General features: G+C 36.3%; 4 protein-coding genes across 4 annotated transcripts; 1 reads left to right on the top strand and 3 right to left on the bottom strand.

Moving 5' to 3' along the window:
* Positions 1 to 110: 110 nt before the first annotated feature.
* LOC104754691 (uncharacterized) lies at positions 111 to 1,902 on the bottom strand. Its single transcript, XM_010476937.3, has 3 exons — positions 1,066 to 1,902; positions 840 to 989; positions 111 to 629 (listed from the first exon to the last, which is right to left on the bottom strand). Exons 1-3 carry the CDS (start codon positions 1,759 to 1,761, stop codon positions 336 to 338), a joined length of 1,140 nt encoding a protein of 379 aa, XP_010475239.1. The 5' UTR covers positions 1,762 to 1,902; the 3' UTR covers positions 111 to 335.
* A 929-nt stretch (positions 1,903 to 2,831) lies between these two features.
* LOC104759082 (non-specific lipid transfer protein GPI-anchored 21-like) lies at positions 2,832 to 4,095 on the top strand. Its single transcript, XM_087495974.1, has 5 exons — positions 2,832 to 3,272; positions 3,383 to 3,409; positions 3,515 to 3,574; positions 3,652 to 3,690; positions 3,798 to 4,095. The coding sequence occupies exons 1-5, from the start codon at positions 2,939 to 2,941 to the stop codon at positions 3,941 to 3,943; spliced, it is 606 nt and encodes a 201-aa protein (XP_087352100.1). The 5' UTR covers positions 2,832 to 2,938; the 3' UTR covers positions 3,944 to 4,095.
* On the bottom strand, positions 4,075 to 7,857 carry LOC104759083 (putative RNA helicase SDE3). Its single transcript, XM_087495973.1, has 5 exons — positions 7,700 to 7,857; positions 6,668 to 7,471; positions 6,402 to 6,566; positions 4,858 to 6,312; positions 4,075 to 4,765 (listed from the first exon to the last, which is right to left on the bottom strand). Exons 2-5 carry the CDS (start codon positions 7,454 to 7,456, stop codon positions 4,187 to 4,189), a joined length of 2,988 nt encoding a protein of 995 aa, XP_087352099.1. The 5' UTR covers positions 7,457 to 7,471; positions 7,700 to 7,857; the 3' UTR covers positions 4,075 to 4,186.
* Positions 7,858 to 10,037: 2,180 nt separating this feature from the next.
* Positions 10,038 to 14,739, bottom strand: LOC104754693 (type IV inositol polyphosphate 5-phosphatase 6-like). The gene is made up of 12 exons (XM_010476939.2): positions 13,974 to 14,739; positions 13,803 to 13,890; positions 13,591 to 13,665; positions 13,316 to 13,508; positions 12,416 to 13,232; positions 12,137 to 12,330; positions 11,932 to 12,040; positions 11,701 to 11,849; positions 11,351 to 11,610; positions 10,656 to 10,732; positions 10,412 to 10,560; positions 10,038 to 10,310 (listed from the first exon to the last, which is right to left on the bottom strand). Exons 1-9 carry the CDS (start codon positions 14,001 to 14,003, stop codon positions 11,388 to 11,390), a joined length of 1,878 nt encoding a protein of 625 aa, XP_010475241.2. The 5' UTR covers positions 14,004 to 14,739; the 3' UTR covers positions 10,038 to 10,310; positions 10,412 to 10,560; positions 10,656 to 10,732; positions 11,351 to 11,387.
* Between the last annotated feature and the right edge of the window lie 1,943 nt (positions 14,740 to 16,682).

Here is a 16,682-nt window from a genome sequence, read left to right on the forward strand (position 1 = left end):
CGATCTTGTTCAAACGATCGTTTGTATAAATCGGCTTTTCCTTCAAGTTTTTGTTGTGTGTAGTGATCGTTAATGGAACGGGGTGGTGAGTTGCTGTGAACACAAAATGATTGCTAGTGATTCCGAATCAAGTGATGAGATTGATTTCTCAATACAAAATGACATGATGAAACAACTAGTAACATTCGATTACCTACCATTCTACAAAAAACTACACAGTAACAGTATCAAGATACTTTGTGTTCATACATCATCATAACTACTATACCTAAAAGCAATGCTTGAACTGAAAAAAGCAACCAAAAAAAAAAGGGAAAACTTTTTATTTCCTCATTTTAGGTTGGTGTCATTGTGCTAGCCTTTGTTTCCGCTTCCCTATACAAACTCCTCCCTGAGGCTGAAAACATCCAGAAAACCTCCCGATTTACATTCTTTGCTGCTTGGAACATCATGTGCTTCAGGACATCCATTGTTAGTGACAGCAAACTCGAACCATCCATCACCGAGCTTAGGCTGTACTCAAGAACCCATGTGTTTGGATCTAGTTGCAGAACCGATGTGCTCCATTTGTCTTTCCCCCACGAAGCATTGGTCTCGTGTGTCGTGTAACTGAATTGCCCATCTGTCCACTTCAATGAGAACATAACAACAAACATAAGAATCAATCAAATTCAGAAGTTATCTGTATAAGCCAATCTTTTGCAAAAATACATTTGTGCCTATGTGAAGTTCCATAACAAAACAAACAGATATCACACAAACAAAAAGCATTGACATTTGAATCTGAATTCAAACAGTAAGGCAGTGGAAGAACAAACAGATATAGAGCAAACGGTTACCTCAGTTACTCGGCCTGATAATACAGTGATGGAACTTGAAAAGAAGCCAGTATGAAACAATCCAGCTGTCTGCAAAGGCCATCCCCAAATACTAACCTCTTCAATGGCGGATTTGTACAGAACACACTTTGAAATCAACATTGGACCATTCTAACAAACGCAATTTCCAAATCAGTCAGTCACAAATCAAAATTAGAAAACTTTAGGAAGAATGCAAATAAACTACCTGATTGATCTGCCACTTAGAATCAGAACCTCTGCAACTCGAAATCTTGCCCATTATTACTAATTCGTCTTCCAAGAGTCTCAGCTTCACACCCTGAGATCTCTCACCAGCGTTCCTCACAATCTCCTCTGTGAATTTGGGTTTCAAAAACCCTTCTTCACGCACCCAACGAAACCCTAATTCCAAAAACAGAGCCAACCCAATCAAGAAGACCACTTTCAGAAGAACAACACAAAGCAGTAGACTTTTTCTCTCCTTCTTCCTCGGTTCTTCTTTATTCTCGGAAACTATAGATTTCTTCATCTGTTCTTCTTTATCCTCGTAAACAATCGAATTCTTGATCTGCTTCTTCTTCTTCTTCTTTGGGGAAGAGATCATCATCACCTTTAAGATTGGGCGAGAAACGGAAGCGGGTGTGGAGACAACAACACTAGGATCAAACGAGGTGGGAGTAGATTCAACGGTGGGTGGTTTGAAAGTGGAGGCAAAAGAAAGCTTAGTGAGGGAGCTTTTCTGAACACTGAGAGGCATGAGATCGAGGGTAGCGTTGAGGCTATCAAGACAAATCTCGCAGCTGCAATTCGCGTCTTTACGACAATCTGGGAAGTAACAGTTACTGTCTCTTCTCTCCGAATCATCACAAGACACAGTACTCGTAGTAGTAGCAGTCATCGTCGTTGTTGTTGTTGATGCCATTGATGGTGAAACTGAGGTCTGAGATTCTCGTTGGATTGGCTTTTTAAGATTTCAAATTTTCGATCTCTCTCTATTAATTTTTAATTTTTTTTAATTTTTGAAAATTTAAATGTCCCAAGTTCCCAACGGTCCTCTGATCTCGGGCAGTTTCGTTTTTATTTAAATGACTATTATACCCCTTATTATCACGTCTCTTTTATCCATGGGCCGGATTCTCTAGTTTGGATAGTTTTGTTCAATACATACACACATTTAATGTTGTTAATCAAAAACGTACATTACCTAATCTACATATAGATTTTACTATCATTTTACTAAAATTTTGTCTCGTCGTCTATGGAGTATATATGGACGTTTGTGTTAAGGAAACGTCAAACGTTATTCATGATTTTCTTACTGACTTTGTTCAATAAACACTTCACAAGTTTCCTTCTAAATTTGCAATTATCAATTTATCCCATGGAAACGACAACTTAATACTATATATCTGGATATAAATTGATATATCATTATTGGTTCAGAGCCAAGTCCAACCCAATGAATCGTAATAAACTCTGAATGACCATAGTTCCATCGTGTTCGATTGACATAAAAATAAATGTTTACCTCATTAAAACTAAACCCAAGGCCAAGTAGTTTTTCTTTTCGCTTCATCATCCTATATGTATATTTGTTTTTTTGTTTTCTTGCGGTCTCATCCTTAAAGTAAGTAGCCTAACTTTATGACTCTTTGTATAGCAACTTTTTAAACGATATGAAAATGTCTTTGGAAAACACCTACTTGAACGTGGCGTCATCTATAGCTACATCCCATTAGAGAGGTATTTTGTTTAATTCGTTCAACAAATTAGTAATACTAAAAGTTGCGAATGATTGTGTGTTTAGAGAAGCAAACCTAAAACTCAATTAAAACCATATATATAAATAAAGGAAGCAAACTCCGAAACTAGCTTGCTTCGGTAAAAGTTAGTTAAGGTAGTTGAGCATCAAAAGTCAAAACCAACCACTGGAATGGAATCACCTCTCCGCTAAGGCTTATATATCACACAACACAAAAATGTCATAACACCATAGATTCATAACCATTTCATTTCTCTACAAAACCCAAAAGACCAAAACAAAACAAAACAGTATTTTATTAGTTTACCAAAACTCTCTAAACTTCGTAAACAAAAAAATGAAAAACACCAATGTTTTCCTACTCACTGCAGCCTTGATCTTCTCTCTACTTTCAAATTCTCCAATATCATCGGTTCTTGCTCAAATCAATACTCCATGTTCACCAACCATGCTCTCTAGTGCTACAGGGTGCATGAGTTTTCTAACGGGAGGCGGTAGTTCTCCGACCTCAGATTGTTGTGGTGCTCTTAAATCGTTAACCGGAACCGGTATGGATTGTTTGTGTCTGATTGTAACCGCTAGTGTTCCAATCAATCTTCCTATTAACAGAACTCTAGCCATCTCTCTTCCTCGTGCATGTGGCATGCCTGGTGTCCCCGTTCAATGCAAAGGTAGAGTATATGCATGTCCAACATTTTTTTTTTGGTATTATTTTTTAAAAGCTTAAATTTGAATTTTGTGTGTTTCATGTCTGAGTAAAATTATTTGTGAACCTTTGCAGCTACAGCAGCTCCTCTCCCTGCTCCAGGTATACATTTGTTTTTTGGACAATTATATTAAGTTTATTTACTAGCTCTTTACAATTGTGCACTTTAATATGTTATTAACAAAGCTAATCGTTCATAATTCACAGGGCCTGCGTCTTTCAGTCCGACCACTTCTCCTGTAGATTCGGAAGCTCCTGATTCTGAAGGTAAAGTGGACGAATAATTTTAAGTGTTTAGTACCAGCTCAATTACTTTTTTTAATGTTTAATTTCTACTTTTTTAGGTCCGACCACTTCTCCGACAACTTCCCTAAATCCTAATGGTAAACCAATCAAACAACTCTTAATAGTATATTTAAAAGTGTATTTACTAAAGCAATTTTCACATAATTTGTTACTAATATTTCCGTGTTTTTTTTTTGACAAGTAGACGAGGAAATTCCCGGATCCGACGACAGAGGAAACCCGAACCGGTTCACTCCACCCCCGTCAGCCTCGTTGCCTTCCTCTTTGCACTCTCTCAAGCTTTCGGTTCTTCTATTTGCTTTCGTCTTTGAGATTATCAAATTCTTCTAATTAGATAGCAATTCCTTATTAGGATGATGTTATTATTTCCTTTCCTATTCTATTTTACCTGATTCTGGTTAAAATAATATAATGTATTGAAGTTTTTGTTGTATTTGGTGTACCTGTATTTAATAGTCCAATTAATAAAACAGTTTTCATAATTTTTTATCCACACCAAATCAAATGTGATGCATTTTAAGATGAGCCAAAATAGCATTTTTTCCCCTTAATAACCTTTTTTTTCTTTCTAATTTACTTCCACCCATCAGACCACTCATCTTCTCCCTTGGCTACAAAATCCCCTCTGGTTTCAAACTCACCATCATTCTTGATCTCTTCACCACAGCCGCCATTTTTCCAACCATCATAACATTCTTCTTTTTCTTTTGTTCCACCGTTGTTGTTCCCCCCAGACCATTCACCGTTTTCCTTTGTGCCACCATTCTTGACCTCGCCACTATCATTCCACTCAGTTTCTTGAGGGTATTGAGGAGCATTGCTGCTTCCTTCTTGATTGAGCCCCTTTGTGCCATTGTTCCACCCATCAGACCATTCATCTTTCTCCTTTGTGCCGCCATTGTTGTTCCACCCATCAGACCATTCATCTTTTTCCTTTGTGCCGCCATTGTTGTTCCACCCATCAGACCATTCACCTTTCTCATTTGCACCACCATTGTTGTTCCACTCAGCTTCTGGAGGGTATTGAGGATCATTGCTGCTTCCTTCTTGATTGAACGGTTCCTCCACAAACTCCTCCCGCTCTGGTAAACCGCATCCTTGGTAAGCATTGTTATCCACACATCGCCACAAAAGCTTGTTCCAGTTCATGTCCTGTTTTATATATAGCAGTTTTTATTAGCTGCGAAGTTGGAAATGATGACACTGCATTATGTATTTGTCCAGAATAAGCAAGTAAGTGGTACCTTGCATATTATATGTGGGTTTCCAATGATCACTAGCAGAGAGATTGCACGGGTTATAGCAACATTAAACCTCCTTGGATTGCTCAGGAAGCCCAGACAATAAGCTCTATCGAACTCGTTGTGTTTGATCGTAGATCTTACCGTTGAGATGATGATTACCTGTTTCTCTTGCCCTTGGAATTGCTCCACACTACCGACTTTGACTTCTGTCATCTCTAACCTGTCGAGAACCTCCTTGATCTTTGTTACTTGCTGCCTGTAAGGTGTTATAACTCCGATATCCTCTTCTTGCACACAGTCATTCGCTGTTAATTTCTTGATTGTCTCTATTACTTTGCTGATCTCTATGCGGTTGAACCATGATGGATTGTTGCCTTCCCTCTCATCGCATCCTTGAATCCCATAGAAAACCATTGGAAATTCCTTGTTTGGAAGGAACTTTAACGTGGCAAGAACAGAGTCTGTGTCTTCTTTGGAAGCTACCAGTTCTCCATCATAGAAGAGCTTTGATGGGAGATCAAGAATCTCTGGGTGGCATCTGTAGTTTTTGATTAGCTTTGTCACATAATTCTCATCCCCTTCGCAGTAATAATCGCACTCAAACAATCTTTCCAAATAAGATTTCCCAAGGCCGAGTGACTCAGCATCTCTTGAGTATATAACAGGACCCAACTGCCTTGGATCTCCAGCAAGCACAACCACTGTTTCTGTCAAGCAAAGATTTGATATAGCAATCATGTTTTCTGGCTCTGAAGCTTGCCCAGCCTCATCCAAGAAAATGTGAGTGAAGTGACCACGGTTAACACCTTCTGCATTAAGAAGGGATGCACTCATATATGTTGAGACAACGAGTTTGTAACGAGTCAAAGCTTTGAGAGGAGGACACTTGAAAATCAACTCATCAAAGAAGCAAAAGCGGATAATCTCAGGCTTAATTTCTTCATATGTACGAGTAGCTGCATTCAGCCTGAAAATCTCATTGTCCTTGATGCGAACTCCTTCCAGACAAAGGAGTTTCTCTGAAATGTGATCAGCTGCACTATTGGAAGGAGCACATACAAGAATCCGAGCATTCTTCTGAGTGGTATAAAGTTGTACTATCGCCTCCACCAATGTCATAGTTTTCCCAGTACCAGGTGGTCCATGGATCACATATGGTGGTGCTCCTTTGCAGCCAAGAATCATTTCAATGGAACAAATTTGCTCCGCATTAAGAGCTGGTGAAATCGGCACGATAGGTTTCGTCTTTATAATCCTTCGCCCAGAGTGCAAGGATGGGAAAAGGAAATTTAGATCCAACATATCTGCAGCATCAACAGCCTGATACAACCTTCTAGTGTTGATCCGATTGTATGTGAACCTCACATTATAGACACTCCCGGCTGTGTAGCGTTGGTGGAACTCAGGGGCAAATTTCAAATGCACTTCATCTGCCTCTACGCGGTGTACAAAGCCCTGTGCGAAATAAGTTTCAGTTTTTGTTTTTCAGTTACGAGGCTGAAAGTGATCTGAGAGTATGGAGAAGTAAATCAAGAAAACAAAACCTGATAAGCTTGGTCAGTTCCATCATCATAGGCATGTCTTACAAAGATGTAGTCTCCATGGACAAGGGAAGGTCTTCTCTCAGCTAGGCCAGGAACTTCTAGGGACAAATAGAGACCCCTTCTCTTCATCGAAACATTCTCCATATCATAAGCTCGCATATCTTCCTAAAACAATGAAAATAATACAAGAAATCATGATTCATGGCAAACACACAAGAGGTATATTGAGGTAGTAAGTTCCTGTTATAAGCAAACAGTGAGTATACCTCGAGTTGTAACTCTTCCATAACAAGTAAAGTTTTGTAGTAGTTTGCATAGTTCTTTGCTGTCAGACCTTCGTTCAAATCATCAGGGATTTCCTTCTTCTCAATCATCTCTCTAATCTCCTTTGGGATTTCATACCGAGGAAGCCTATTTTTAAACCTACGATCTACCACCTTGGCAGGACGTGATCCCATAACATAATCATCCACAGCAAAGTCTTTCTTCGGAGCCCTTCTACTTCTGGAGTAAGGCCTCCTTGAAGTGAGAGAGCTCGATATATTATCCTCAGCCAAAAGGAAAACAACCCTCTCAACCCTATCATCTCCCCAGTCAACAGTAACAACAGTGGTGTGTAAACCGATATCCTTGGGCTTACAAGAGACCCAAATAGTAAGAGTATCACCAGGTTCAAGCATCCTGTCTTCCAGAGTAAAAGTTTCATAAAAGCACTGTCTCTCTTTTAAGTCAGAATCTTTGGACGGCGGTTTCAAGATGGAGAGTGTAAAAGAACCCTCAGGGTTAGATGCATAGATTTTGGTCCACAAATCCACAGGCTCATCGGTAGTGTTCTTGACAGTGAAGGAATCAAAAGAAGTCTCTCCAACAAGAATAGATTGAGGCTTCTCGTTCTTAAAAGGGAAAGGAACAGAAACAACAACTGGACCTTCATCTAATGGATTGTAACAACCAGAAGATCCATCGTTCTGATAGTCTATGAATCCAATCTCACCCTTGTCCGCGATTACTGAATACTCGTCATCGGACTTGTATCCTCCTCCACTCACACTCATTGCTGATTACAGAATCTGAAACATATAAAAACACAATTTTTACACATTACATTCGAGAAACAAACGCAACAACATTTTTTATACTTGAATGATACATATCACAATGATGGTGAGACCGATGATGACTAACTAAGTTCCTCTAAGAGTAATCAGAGAGTAAATCAAACCCTAAACCCTAACACCCAAAAACCGAAAATTGAGCATAAGATCAAACGAAATCGAGAGAGATTGATCGATACGTACTCAATCCTGTAAACGAAATGGCTGACACTATTGCTTCGAATCACACTAAGAAACTGGAGAAGCAGCGAAGCCAGACTAACGCAGGCTTCAAAGGAACAAACGAACACTTGGAAAAAGAGTGAGTGCAGAAGACTGAAGAGTCGTAGAATATTAAATACAATTGGGCCCTATAGTTTTGTATTTGTTATGGACCTAAGAAATTTTTGAAGCCCAAGTAATTTTTTCAGTTTTTTTTTTTTATCTTTTTATTTATTACTGCGACGGAATTTAAAGGTTTGATCACTGCGTATATTCTAAGAATTTGACCTTTGGAGCCGCCGTAATAATTGGTCATTTTTTTTACTCATGCAAATAAAAATAAATAAGATCATACATAACATGTAGTACAATGTTAATCCGCATCGAAATTCTACAAGTAATTATGTTATCCTATAATGACAAAGTTAAAAAAAAAAAATCTACTGATTTAGATGATTGGATTTAGCGTTTTGGTATAATTGAAAAATACAGCGTCTTAGTGAAGGTTCATTGATGATGGTGGTGATTTAATGGATATATATAAAAGCTTACATGATGGTGCTACAAATACGTGTTTATATCCTATAGTATTTTATGTAGTACTATTATTATGTTTCTTGAAAAGCTAACGACCATAGTAGTATGTTGTTACACTGACATGCAGTTACTAGAATCAATTCAATCGGCTAGGAAAATGTAAGTTTAGCAAATTAAATTTCGTGGTAAGCTAAGCTCTAGACAAAAATGACAGAAATTGTCAAATTGGTACTAATTGCTAACTCGATGGGTAACAAGAGGAATCTTATAATAGAGTTGTAAATTTCGTTCTTGTTTATGTTCTGAGTGAAGTGACAATATGTTAGCCTTCCTTGAGTGTCTTTTCATAGACTGTGGCTTTTTTTTTCTTGTTATCTTTATATCAGAAAAATTAATAGACCTAAACACACAACACAATCAGATAAATATTGTTTTAAAAATGTGTGGAATTGGTAAAAACTGAATAAAAGAGGCCTGCTGTTTTTGTTAGTCTGCTAGCCTATATCCTTTCCCACTCTCAAAAAGCCTATACCTTATCAAGTCCATGTTCTATTTTTTTTAATGTATTACGTTATGCTTTGACATTTAAAATTTTTGTTTTACAGAAAGAAACACTATATATACATCCTTGTAAAGATAAAATCATAATTTTACTTTATATTGACTCGTATACATCACAAATCACTAGTCTTTTGTTGTATAAGTTGTACATTTATTTGGGTTATACAGGGTTATGACGAAGTTGTTATGGCTAAACTAGTTACGATACCAATTGTATCCACAAATGACTAGTTATATTTTGATACACTCTACTGCATATCTATAGCTTTTCCCCACATAAAAAGTAACAAGGAAAACTAGTTAGCGAGAGTTTTGATACAGAAAAACACAAAAAAAACCCAAATAAGAATTGTCTTGGAAGAAACACAACTGATCATTGTCTGTGTAAATTAATCATATGGCTCGAAATTTAACAAGAATCTTGGTTAAATTTAATACTACTACAATTAATTATTAGAAGTAGTATTAAGAAGGCGTTGTTGTTGTTGTGAATGTGATCAACAAAAGCTGAAAGAAGACAAAGCATGAGGAAACAGATAAAAGACAAAGCATGATTTACACAAAACACTCTCTTCACTTTCAGGCTCTCTTTTCTTTAGTTTTTAATCATTCCCTTCTACGTTAACTGGTCCAGTCCCTGTCTCTTTGCATTTATATTTAAAGTTTTTATATACACAAATCGAAATCTCGGTTTTTGAAAAAGTTCTTAACGAAAACTTTGTACCCATTAGGAATCTTTGAATTTGTTGGAAAACATACTCTTTGAATTTGGTGAAAACAACATGTCACCTAAATTTCCTTCATCCAAATCTTCACTCAATTTCATTTTTGATATAGTTTTTGTTAACAAAATGTACATTTAAGTTCATAGTATTTGTTGCTTGTTTTCTAGCTAGATTTAACTTTTAACTTCATAGTATTTGTTGATATTTTTCTAGTTAGATTTAGCTTTAGTTTGATTAGGAAAGATACTTTTGTTTCTAATACTATTGTTTTCACAATAGAATTAAAATGAAGGGTCTTTCATATGTTTGATAGTAAGTTCCCTAACGTAATTTCTATTGGCTCTTTATAAAAAAAAAACAAAGTAAAAATTCATCAGTAAATTAAAATAGTCAAAAAGAGCAAAAGATAAGAAGAGTGAGCTTTGAGGTTTATGAAGCAACACAAAACTTTATTCAGTCCTACGATAATTACAAGACTGGTATCAATTCACTTTTCCTTTTTGGAAATTATCATCAAATTTAAAGTGGAAATAGAATATTTCTTTTTGTATATTTTCGATATTCTTGACGTAAACCTTAATATAATAAGCATTACAATATGATTATCTCGGGGACACACTACTACTGCTAATAACAAAGAAAAGTAAAACCCTATTTCTCCTAATTGCTAATTTGCTAAATCAAAAGAATGATTGATTCAAAACAAAAGAAAAAAATCAAAGAACTTCCATCTGTCCACTTGGCAGTTTCTGATTGGGTTAGTTGATTGCCTGCACAAAGCAAAAAAAAAAACACAAGTTCTGTTAAAAAATTGTGTTCACATTACACATAATTTACTGAACAAAAAAATTGGTAATTCAATAATTATTACCTTACAACGTTGCTGTAAAATTCACATCCACCATAGTTAGCAAAAAGAAACTATGAATACTTCGAATGGATCGACCACAGAACCGCCGGTATGTGAAAATTGGTTAACCGAGGCCAAAATTATAATACAAAAAAACACATATCCTACACCTGCAAACCGGAAATTATAAGGTCAGATGCAGTTAAAAATAAAGCTAACCGGAAATGAAAAATGTAAAAAGAAGAAACTGAGAAAATTGACTAACCTTGTTCCCTTAGAGTTTTAAAGTGGCAATGGAATGTCTCCATCACTCTTCAAAGAACCAATAACACTTTTGTTCACCTGACAAAAGCCAATCCAATTCTACCATCAGTGAGAAAACAAAACATTTCATCATTTTTATCAACATCGCACGAAACGAATCCTGGTTTCAATAAAGTTTAAATCTTTTGAATCATTATTTATGATTGTATTGCTGATGCATTGCAAAGTTTAAAGCAGTTAGACACACACACACACACACAAATAAAAAGACAAAGATTTTAAAATATGCAGTGGACAATCTTATCAAGCTTCAATGTTGGGTTCCTTATCCTAATCTGGATGCAAAACCAAAGGGGGTCCCTTTTCACAATCAGTTGGGTGATCTTAAATGATCTGAGAGGAGTAGCCTCATTTCTTGGTTGAGATATATTACACCTTTGCACATAAATGCAGAATTGTAGATTGGTCTCTCTATATAGACTTGCTCTATATGAATCTCAGGACCACATAACATATGGACTTCTTTAGTTTGGACCAGCTCAAGTCACTGACACTGTGACTCAACATTTTTATCTGTTTTATATCCTAATTGTCGATTTGGTTATTATTAATCTAAAAGTTTCAGAGATTAATTTGCTCACAGTTTAAACTATAACCGCAGATGCAAAAGAAAAGAAAAATGAAAGAAAAAGTTACCGTAAAGAGCTGAAAATGAAAGATCTCTGTGTTGTGACTAGAAGAAGCTGAGCTCGGTGTATCCCCGAGAATAAGGTAAGAGCTCTTCAGCTTGGACCCGTGAAGTGGAGTAACTCGTTGTTCGCTTTAACCTATTATGAGCTGACTCAACCTCTGCACAGAAAATGCCATACACCGGTCTATGATCTGAGAACCGTGACTCTCCTCTTACATAAGATAACTGATGCAGTCCTTCACCGAACCACAGTATCCTATCACACCTATTTAAAAGAAACCCAAATGTCAGATAAGAGATTCTCTTATATACAGAAGTTCTTGTTTTTTCTTGCTGTTTAATAGACAAAACTTACCAAGCAGGAGTGCGACGTTTCTCCTTGGGATGCAAATCGTCTCCAGAATATCTATCTGAGTTCCTTGAGTACTTGTACGTTGGTGGGAAATAGATCTTCCCTTCGTTCCATCCCTTAAACACATGGCCTCGTTTCTGCTCAATTCTTAACTGCAAGTATACATTTTCCGGATATGAACTTCTTCGCCTTTTTATTCAGACCATTAGATCTAAGTGGTATATACAAACGTACCTGGTCGTTTTCTAGTAAAGCTCTCCAGTTCTGCATCTCAACGAGTGCTTTGGCAGATCGATACGACAATGCTATACGGTAATTTAGATCGCCAAGCCATATTATCCGGCTGAACAAAAAAGGATATGAAAGATTGGTATCAAGAAACTGTTGCATGCAGTCCAATTTGAATATAAAGTATGAAAAGTAAGATCATCAATCTTACTCATGCTGAAGGATGTTCTCTGGTGATTTTTCTTCCTCTGAACTCTTAACGCGAGGAAACCTCGTTTTCTTGAGTATCTCCATGACATCAGAGTTTCTCTTTAGCTCATCACCTTCTTTTTGTCCTGAAGTCAAGTGGGTACAAACGAAGCAAAAGCTTGTTTGATGGAGCAACATGCTTATTGAGATTGATCCCTACAAAAGAACCAAAAGCATTATAACAAAATGGCTAATTAACTCACAGAACAGAACACTTTGTAAGAAAAAAACAAAATCTAACCTTATTTCCGAGATAACCCATCAGTCCTCTTCCAACACAAGACACTTTCATGTTCTTGACGTGTTCTCTTAGCTCGCTTTTCACCCAAATTGTTAAGAAAACACCAACCATTTGCTTGCTAGCAACTAAACAATACTGTGAAGAGTTCCACGGGATCCTATATCCGTTCTCGTTAGCTGCAGAACCAGGTGAGTACAAGACAGTGCTTGGAGAATCCCCGAGACCATTATCATCATCAGAAGACCTTGAGAAGTCACTTGGCCGTGAAAAATCACTCGGTCTAGAGTAGTAATCACTTGGTCTAGAGTAGTCACCACTTGGTCTAGAGTAGTCACTGGGTCTTGAATCACTAGGCCTTCTGGAATAATCACTAGGCCTTCTGGAATAGTCACTTGGCCTTCTGGAGTAATCACTAGGCCTTCTAGAGTAATCACTAGGCCTGTGACTGCTACTACTACCACGGAAACTCGGGTCAAAGTCACTTGGCCTGTGGCTGAAGAAGACACGGTCACAGACACTGAAACGACGGTCAAGACCTGGTTGAGGAATTGAAGGATCGTTCCATGTACTACTTGGGGTCTGAAAAGACCGTCTGTGGTAGAAAGTGGAGTTCTTTTGCCTTGTGGATCCAGAGAAATCAGCATCAAGCTCTGCCATAGGCACAGGGACAGGGGAAGGTGTGTGATAACCGCTTGTTCCACTAGTCCCTGGTCGGTTATTGAGCGTTTTTCTGATAAGAGAGAGCCATTTCTGAGCAGGTCCATTGTCTTCAGCTCCAAGGACATTACCAGCATTAAGAGGGACAATCTCTTGGAATCTGAACCAAAAGCAAAGATTGAGGGAGAGAAGATATGTAATGAAATTCATAAAAACAAAATGATGTATTTTTTTAAAACATACCCGAGTACATATATATCTGCAGGAGCTGATGAATGAAGCCACTCATCAAGGTTTAAATCTGGAGGAGGAGAGCGTCCAGCAACGTTCCAAGTAGCTACAAAGATGCTGTAGTTTTGGACATCAATGATCCTAGGATTCTCATAATTCATTCTCCTTTGCCGAGCTTGCTGCTCCCAATTCTTACTAAGTTTCTCTGTGAAACCCAAGAAACCATCAGTAACAGAAATAAATTATCTTAGTTAGATCAAAGAAGTTGAGTATATTAATGAAATTACCAGTTTTGGTCTTCTTGATAGTGGGAGGTGCTTTGTCAGCTGAGAAGCTACTTCTGTGCTCCACGGATTCAACTCCTTTAAATTAACAAATCAATCAAATATCAGAAACAAATTTAGTTAAGATTATATCTCAGAAAGAGACAAAACATAACGCTTCAGGAAAAAAACAAGAACAAGTAAACAAAACTAGTTAAAAAAGAGAGAGAAAGTACCAGCAGAAGTAGGATCATCAGCTTGAAACTCCTCTGTTTTGCTTTTGATATTAAACCATTTCCTGACCATCTTCTTGGACCATGCCAGCTTTCAATTCAGAAATCCAAAATTCAAAAAACATGTTCATCTAGAAAATTCCATAAAGTTGGGCTAAAACTAAAATAGAAAACCTTATTAGTCTTGGATTTGTCTTCCCTCATTGTTGCTTCTTCACAAGTGGTCTGTCTGTGTGTGGCTCTTTTTTTTTTTTGTTGCTCCTTTAGCAGAAACTCAATCCATACATGAACAAGAAGAAGAAGAAGAAAGGAGAAGTCTTTACCTAATTAGTTCCTAAATCACTGCCAAAAACGATGGAGACTAAAAGTTTCTAAATTTCTTTTGAGTTAGAGAGAATTGGGGGGGGGGGGGGGGGAAGCAGACAGAAACTTAAACAAACGCAAGTAAGAATATTAGAATCTGGGTGGGTTTCTCCCTAAGAGATATAGGTTTGAGATTCTGAAGCTCTCTCTTTTTTCTCAAAGAGGGACAAAAGCAATGTGAGGGCTTTTTTGGTTCTTGAGAGAAGGGTTTTAATGGCGGAGACAGGAAAATGTAAGTAAAGAGAGAGAGAGAGAGAGAGAGAGAGAGAGAGAGAGAGAGAGAGAGAAAGAGAGAAGAAGAAGAACTTAAAATAAGAGAAAGTGTTGAAGAGACATCAATTCTTGAAGTAGACAGAGGCGAGACAATGAGGGCAGGTTTTTAGAGTGAGAAGAAAGTTAAAGTGACAAAATATTAAAATTAAAATAGTAGAGAGAGAGAGAGAGAGAGGAAAAAGAGAGTCTTTTGCTTCTGAGAGAAGGGAGAGAGAGAGAGAGAGCTTCGTCGTCGTCCTTGAATGAAACGGCAAAGTAAAAGCAGTGTAGAGACTCTCTCTATAGTGTTTTAGTCTTCTTCTTTGCTCTTTCCTTTTTTCCTGTTTATTTTTAATAGTAATTTCCGTAATTAGTTTTTCTTTTGGAAACTTTTTATTCATTTAATTTAATATCACGATTTGACACAACCCATTCTGATTAGATTTCCAAAACTAAAATTTAATATTGACAACGTCTCTGTCTAATTTAAATCGCATTAATTTACGCAAACAAACAAATTTGTTTTTAGAGGGGTTATTTGCCAATACCATTTTTTTTTAATCTTGATCTCTGTCCATAAACCATAACCATCATAATTTTTTGTTTATAAGTAGGTTTTGAAGACCCGATTCATAATTTCCAAAGATTCTTAGAAAATGATTAAGAAACAAAAAAAAACTTTTACTTTTTGCTATATCAAAAATAAATGTAGAATGACAAAATAGTTTATGCATGTCTTTGTGAATAAAACTATAGAATTCCGCGACAATCTATGATTAATATAAAACATGCCGGTTGGTTTTTGTCGTCAACTCTTAAGTAAAAAACTTATCATCACATCTTCGTAATAATAAAAGTGATGGTCGAGAAGTTTCTTTTTTTTTTATCATAATCATTTTGGCCAATAAGATGTCTCCAAAAATGTCAAATAAGTTTTTTTTTGAAAATTGATTCATTGGAGATTAAATTTAGTTTTAAATAATAAAAATTGAAACTTTACACACTAAATGAGACATAATCCGTTTGGTGAAAATTAATATGTACAAGTGGATGAGAATGAACCAAAAAGTAATAGAAACAAGAGAGAATTTTTTCAATTTTTCCACAGAGAGATGCATGCGAAAGTTGTGTGTGGTGATGTTGACTGTTAAAGCACGAATGAAGCTTGTGAAGTTATAAGCAAGATAACAATTACCACAACCCTATACGCTCGGATATGTGCAACAAATAACAAAGATAACATAAGAAACTAAAAAGCAAAATTTGATTTTTGGTATATAGAGGAGAGCAATACACACTCTTTTTCTCTTGGATGGTTAGGTATCGTATCTGTAAAAGGATTTGTAATGGCATTATCTGTAATTTTAGATGTTTCTCAAATGGTTAAGCTTATTTATATAAAGATCATTAGTATTGACAATTCAGTTAGGTAGTTGTTAAGCTTATTTCTCATGTACTCGTTCTTTTTTTTTCTGCAAAAACAAACAAAACTCAGCGATCAAGTACAAGAACATGTTTGCGGAAACTAGTTTGGTTCTTATATCGAGTTTTCGTTAACAAACTGATTCTGTGTTTCCATTGGTATTTATTCCTGAAACTCAACTAATATATATATATTACGTCTATTTGTAGATTTTTGTATCTTATATCACGGATTCACGACAATATATTTTTTCTTGTATAACATTTTCTTTCCAAGATTTTGGTCTACCAAACAAAGTAAAAAAAGCAAAAGAATAATACTATTAAAAGTTAAAAAAGAGAGAGAGGTAGAGAGGAAAAAAGAGAAAGAGATAAAGAGGGCTATGCTATTGTTGTAGTTTGCCATATCATCTTTCCCTTTCAATTTTTTTTTTTTTTTGGGTTGATATTTTCACTTTGTTTTCCCCAATTTATCTTTATTTAAATATATCGAGTTTCTGATTTTCCTGAAATTTGATTGAATATTTTATTTTGTAGATATATTCTTTCCTTGTAGCACAAATGTTGGACACAAGATACTGTTTTAAAGTCCACTCGCCACTGATATCAGGAGTTTGCGTTCCCTTTTTTTCTTGAGACTCCCAATTTTCGTATCTTTTTAGTTTCATTTTACTTAATTGTTTTTTTTTCTTTTCAAGAACACTCCTTATATAGAAATACTTTTTGCAACAACTTTATTTTTTCTAAGTCACTAGTCATTAGGGTTAAGTATAAAGCAATATAGATGAATTTCTTAGAGTATCTAAAGATCTTCATCAAGCTATATAAGATTCGCTATTAAAGCTT

The sequence above is a fragment of the Camelina sativa genome, chromosome 17 (assembly GCF_030686135.1).
Source record: "Camelina sativa cultivar CO46 ecotype springtype chromosome 17, ASM3068613v1".
Taxonomy (NCBI): domain Eukaryota; kingdom Viridiplantae; phylum Streptophyta; class Magnoliopsida; order Brassicales; family Brassicaceae; genus Camelina; species Camelina sativa.